This window comes from Chinchilla lanigera, unplaced genomic scaffold, assembly GCF_000276665.1.
Source record: "Chinchilla lanigera isolate Chin_1 unplaced genomic scaffold, ChiLan1.0 scaffold00065, whole genome shotgun sequence".
NCBI classification, from domain to species: Eukaryota; Metazoa; Chordata; class Mammalia; order Rodentia; family Chinchillidae; genus Chinchilla; species Chinchilla lanigera.
Genome location: NW_004955466.1, coordinates 5,342,647 through 5,347,707, shown reverse-complemented (window position 1 = coordinate 5,347,707; position 5,061 = coordinate 5,342,647). Strand labels below are relative to the sequence as shown.

At 51.3% G+C, this 5,061-nt stretch overlaps 1 protein-coding gene across 1 annotated transcript; it reads left to right on the top strand.

The window, feature by feature from the left end:
* On the top strand, window positions 1-3,342 carry Hspa2 (heat shock 70kDa protein 2; the record flags this gene model as incomplete). Its single annotated transcript, XM_005399120.2, is given in 2 exon segments — window positions 1-2,686; window positions 3,239-3,342. A coding segment is annotated over 1 exon segment (1,914 nt). The 3' UTR covers window positions 2,669-2,686; window positions 3,239-3,342.
* Window positions 3,343-5,061: the final 1,719 nt, after the last annotated feature.

Sequence of the window (5,061 nt, the reverse complement as noted above, 5' to 3'; positions counted from 1 at the left end):
CTGCCCGGCCCTGCTCCGCGCGCCCGGCGGAGACGCGAGACGGGGCCGAACTCGCCCCGCCCAGCCCAGCCCCGGCCTGAGCCCTCCGCGTGGACCGGTCTTATTTATTCAGAGTAGCCACCTTGGCCTCAACGCCCCCTCGGCCGCGGGCTGCGCGGGCCAGAGCACCGACCCCGCACCCCTCTATCGCCTGCAGGGCCTGAGAGCACAGGCCGGTAGAGCCCCGCCGCTAACGCCCGTCCCCTGCCTCCGCGCGCCACGCCCAGCCGCGCCCCACTTAGGAGTTCTCGCTGCTCATTGGTCGCCTGGCCTGCCAATCCGAGAGACGTCGACGAATCGCGCTTTAGGAAAGGAAAAACTCGCGGAAAAAGTTTACACACCTGGCCAGGACGCGAGCCTAACGCCTCCAAGCGGCGGGCTGTACTGGGAGGAGCTATTTGCATAACGGCCACCTCTCGGCCCGGCTCGGGTCCCGCCCGTCACCCAACTACGTATCTGTTGGACTAGAGGCCCGTCACTCCGACCCAGGCAAACCTGTGGCGGGGCGGGAAGAGTCTGTGTGGGCGGGGCCGAGAGCGGATTGGCTGTGGGAGTTTCGGCGAGGCGGATATAAGACCGCGGCCCCGGGCGGGCGGGAGAGAGTGGGGAGGAGCTGGGCGCGCTCGCGGCGGCCGGTGGCGACCGTTAGTTGGCCCCGCGGACGGACGCTCCCTGCTTTCTCGCCTTAACGTCGCTTGCCCCTCTTTCACCCAAGATGTGCGCCCGCGGCCCGGCCATCGGCATCGACCTGGGCACCACCTACTCCTGCGTGGGGGTCTTCCAACATGGCAAGGTGGAGATCATCGCCAATGACCAGGGCAACCGAACCACCCCCAGCTACGTGGCCTTCACGGACACCGAGCGCCTCATCGGCGACGCGGCCAAGAACCAGGTGGCCATGAACCCCACCAACACCATCTTCGACGCCAAGAGGCTGATCGGGCGCAAATTCGAGGATGCCACGGTGCAGTCGGACATGAAACACTGGCCGTTCCGCGTGGTGAGCGAGGGAGGGAAGCCGAAAGTGCAGGTGGAGTACAAGGGGGAGATGAAGACCTTCTTCCCGGAGGAGATCTCCTCCATGGTGCTCACGAAGATGAAGGAGATCGCCGAGGCCTACCTGGGGGGCAAGGTGCAGAGCGCTGTCATCACGGTGCCCGCCTATTTCAACGACTCGCAGCGCCAGGCCACCAAGGACGCGGGCACCATCACCGGCCTCAACGTGCTGCGGATCATCAACGAGCCCACGGCGGCGGCCATCGCCTACGGCCTGGACAAGAAAGGCTGCGCGGGCGGCGAGAAGAACGTGCTCATCTTCGACCTGGGCGGCGGCACCTTCGACGTGTCCATCCTGACCATCGAGGACGGCATCTTCGAGGTGAAGTCCACGGCCGGCGACACCCACCTGGGCGGCGAGGACTTCGACAACCGCATGGTCAGCCACCTGGCCGAGGAGTTCAAGCGCAAGCACAAGAAGGACATTGTGCCCAACAAGCGCGCGGTGCGGCGGCTGCGCACGGCCTGCGAGCGCGCCAAGCGCACCCTGAGCTCGTCCACCCAGGCCAGCATCGAGATCGACTCGCTGTACGAGGGTGTGGACTTCTACACGTCCATCACCCGCGCGCGCTTCGAGGAGCTCAACGCCGACCTCTTCCGCGGGACCCTGGAGCCGGTGGAGAAGGCGCTGCGCGACGCCAAGCTGGACAAGGGCCAGATCCAGGAGATCGTGCTGGTGGGCGGCTCCACCCGCATCCCCAAGATCCAGAAGCTGCTGCAGGATTTCTTCAACGGCAAGGAGCTGAACAAGAGCATCAACCCCGATGAGGCGGTGGCCTACGGCGCGGCGGTGCAGGCGGCCATCCTCATCGGAGACAAGTCCGAGAACGTGCAGGACCTGCTGCTGCTCGACGTGACCCCGCTGTCGCTGGGCATCGAGACGGCCGGCGGCGTCATGACCCCGCTGATCAAGAGGAACACCACGATCCCCACCAAGCAGACGCAGACCTTCACCACCTACTCGGACAACCAGAGCAGCGTGCTGGTGCAGGTGTACGAGGGCGAACGGGCCATGACCAAGGACAACAACCTGCTGGGCAAGTTCGACCTGACCGGTATTCCCCCGGCACCCCGCGGAGTCCCGCAGATCGAGGTCACCTTCGACATCGATGCCAACGGCATCCTCAACGTCACCGCCGCCGACAAGAGCACCGGTAAAGAGAACAAAATCACCATCACCAACGACAAGGGTCGTCTGAGCAAGGACGACATCGACCGGATGGTGCAGGAGGCGGAGCGGTACAAGTCGGAAGACGAGGCTAATCGCGATCGCGTCGCAGCCAAAAACGCGGTGGAGTCCTACACGTACAACATCAAGCAGACAGTGGAAGACGAGAAACTGAGGGGCAAGATCAGCGAGCAGGATAAAAACAAGATCCTCAGCAAGTGCCAGGAAGTGATCAACTGGCTCGATCGAAACCAGATGGCGGAGAAAGACGAGTACGAACACAAGCAGAAAGAGCTGGAAAGAGTGTGCAACCCCATCATCAGCAAACTTTACCAAGGCGGTCCTGGCGGCTGCGGCGGGGGACCCGGGGCCTCCGGGGGCCCCACCATCGAAGAAGTGGACTAATGCTTGCACGCAATCAACGTAAACCTCTTTTCCTTTCTCTTTTTTTTTCCCTTTTGTTTTGGTTTCTTTGAAATGCCCTTGTGCCAAGTAGATCTATTGTTGGAAGGCTTTAGCCCGGTATATGCATATGAAAGGAAAGGAAGGACAACCTAGTTTAACTGTAAAAGAGGAGTTCTAAAGTTCGATTTTGAAAAAGCATTGTTTGAGATTTCTTCTTAAAGGCATTTTGCGTGATTTGAGCATTTTTGGTTAGCTTAGTTTGTGCATGGAGATTTGAGAAACCTGACGTTTGCACACCTGTCCTATGGAAGCTTGGTAACAAAAAAATATATAGGAGCTTGAATTGTTTATTTGTATGCACTACTTTAAAACTAAAGTAACATTGCAGTAATGTTAAGGACAGGTATATTTTTTGCAAATAAATGCATAAGTGCGAGTTGAAAATAAAACAAGTTGATCTCAACGTTATTGTCTTGAGTTTTCAATCTTTTCTCCATGTTTTACTCATGTTGGTCTTTAAATATTAGTGTGTGGTGAAATGTATCTAACCGAGTCTTCTCTAATTCTCAGATGAAGTTCCTGGCTTGAATTACCAACAACTTAAAGGGAGAAGAATCTGGGTAAACTTTTCTACCCTCCCTCCCCCTTAATAAAGCAACCTGACTGGGATCTCCTACTGTGTTCAAATGAAAACCCACCGGGAAAATACAAGCTGTATTCTAGAGTTAAGTAAAAAATTATTTTTCTGTAGAGTGACAAAAGAGGGACAGACATTGCCTTCTCAAAACAGCCCAGAGCAGCACCGTGACACACAAGGGCCTGAAATGACAGCCGGCGGAGAAGCTTTAATGTCCATATCTAGTGAAACTTTTTTTAACTTAATTTTCTAGTAAAACAACTCAGTATTTGAGCTTATGGAATATTTTATAAGAGCATTTCCAGCAATTGTAATGAGTTGGGAGGTACAAGAAAATGATAGTTTGTGTGTATGATTTGAAAATATTAGTGCTTTTGCAAGACCTGTTTTAAATCACTCCAAAAAATTTCTATTTGAAAAGGCAGACTACAAGATCATATTATATTTTGTTAATATCCATCTTGACCATTTTTCCAAATATCTGATTTGAGATTGTTTTAGATAGAAATGCACATCAACCCTTTGGTGAGCCACTATTTTGGGTTTAAGATTTAAAATTCATATCCGAGCTGGGCGTGATGGCACACACCTGTAATCCTAGCACACAGGAGGCTGAGGCAGGAGGATCCTTGCAAGTTCGAGACCAGCCTGGGCTACAAAGGGAGCTCAAGGCCAGCCTGAACTGCATAGTGAGACCCTGTCTCAAAAAGACAAAAATGATAATAATAATTTTTTTAAAAATTCATATCTGTAGGAAAAGGAGGTTGAGTTTTTTTTAGTTCTCAGAATCTGTCCCAGGGGCTCTCTGCCACTGACCCATGCCATCTTCCTTTATTTTTAAAAAATTATATAGGGTCTTGCTAAGTTATTCATGTTGAACTCAATCTCCTGCCTCAGCCTTCCTAAGTACTAGGTGTTTGCTACTGCCTGGCTTGATTTTTAGTATTAGATTTACTGTTTAAGGGGAACAAGGGAGAGACTTACTAACAGTGGTTGGAAAATGCTTGTTTTAATGTTTTCCTTGCTTATGGACATCTTTTTTTTTTTTTTTTTTTAAACTTTTTTTTTTTGGTGGTACCGGGGATCAGACTCACGACCTTGCACTTGCCAGGCAGGCGCTTATGCCACTGAGCTATATCCCCAGCCCCGCTTATATCCCGACATCTTGGTATCTCTGTCCAGTAATAGAGATGTGCTTCATGTTGTTCATAAGGTAATGCTATATATATTTTCAACTTAGTAGTGGGCCCTTTCGTGTCATGTGCAAATTCGTTTTTGGAATAATAGTATGAGTAGTAACTTAAAACTTAGAAAACAAGTCAGCTTTGGTAATGACTGGGCTTTGGTAATGACCCTCTCTCAACAGACAACCCCTATATACAGATAAGATTTGTTTAAAATAAAAATCTCAGGGAAGAAAGATAAATAGTGTGAAATTGCTTCAAAATAATTTTAAAGACATAGAGAGGATTCTTCGCACTCTGGAAAGCTGTAAAAATAACTCAGGTGTCAGCGCTGATGTTACTTGGGTGGAAAGTTTTTGGCAATTAGTGATTTGAGCTTCACTGGCTACAGATAGCATCATATAAATGTTTCACAAAATACCTGGGTATTCGCAGAATTAGGTGTAGCTGTAGAGTGACTTTTAACATGAGTTTTACCAAAATAATAACCTTTCATGAGCCCTGTATTTGTTGAAACTGTTTACTCCTTGCATTCACTTCAAAACATAATAGTCTTTCTGTAAGTGCAATAT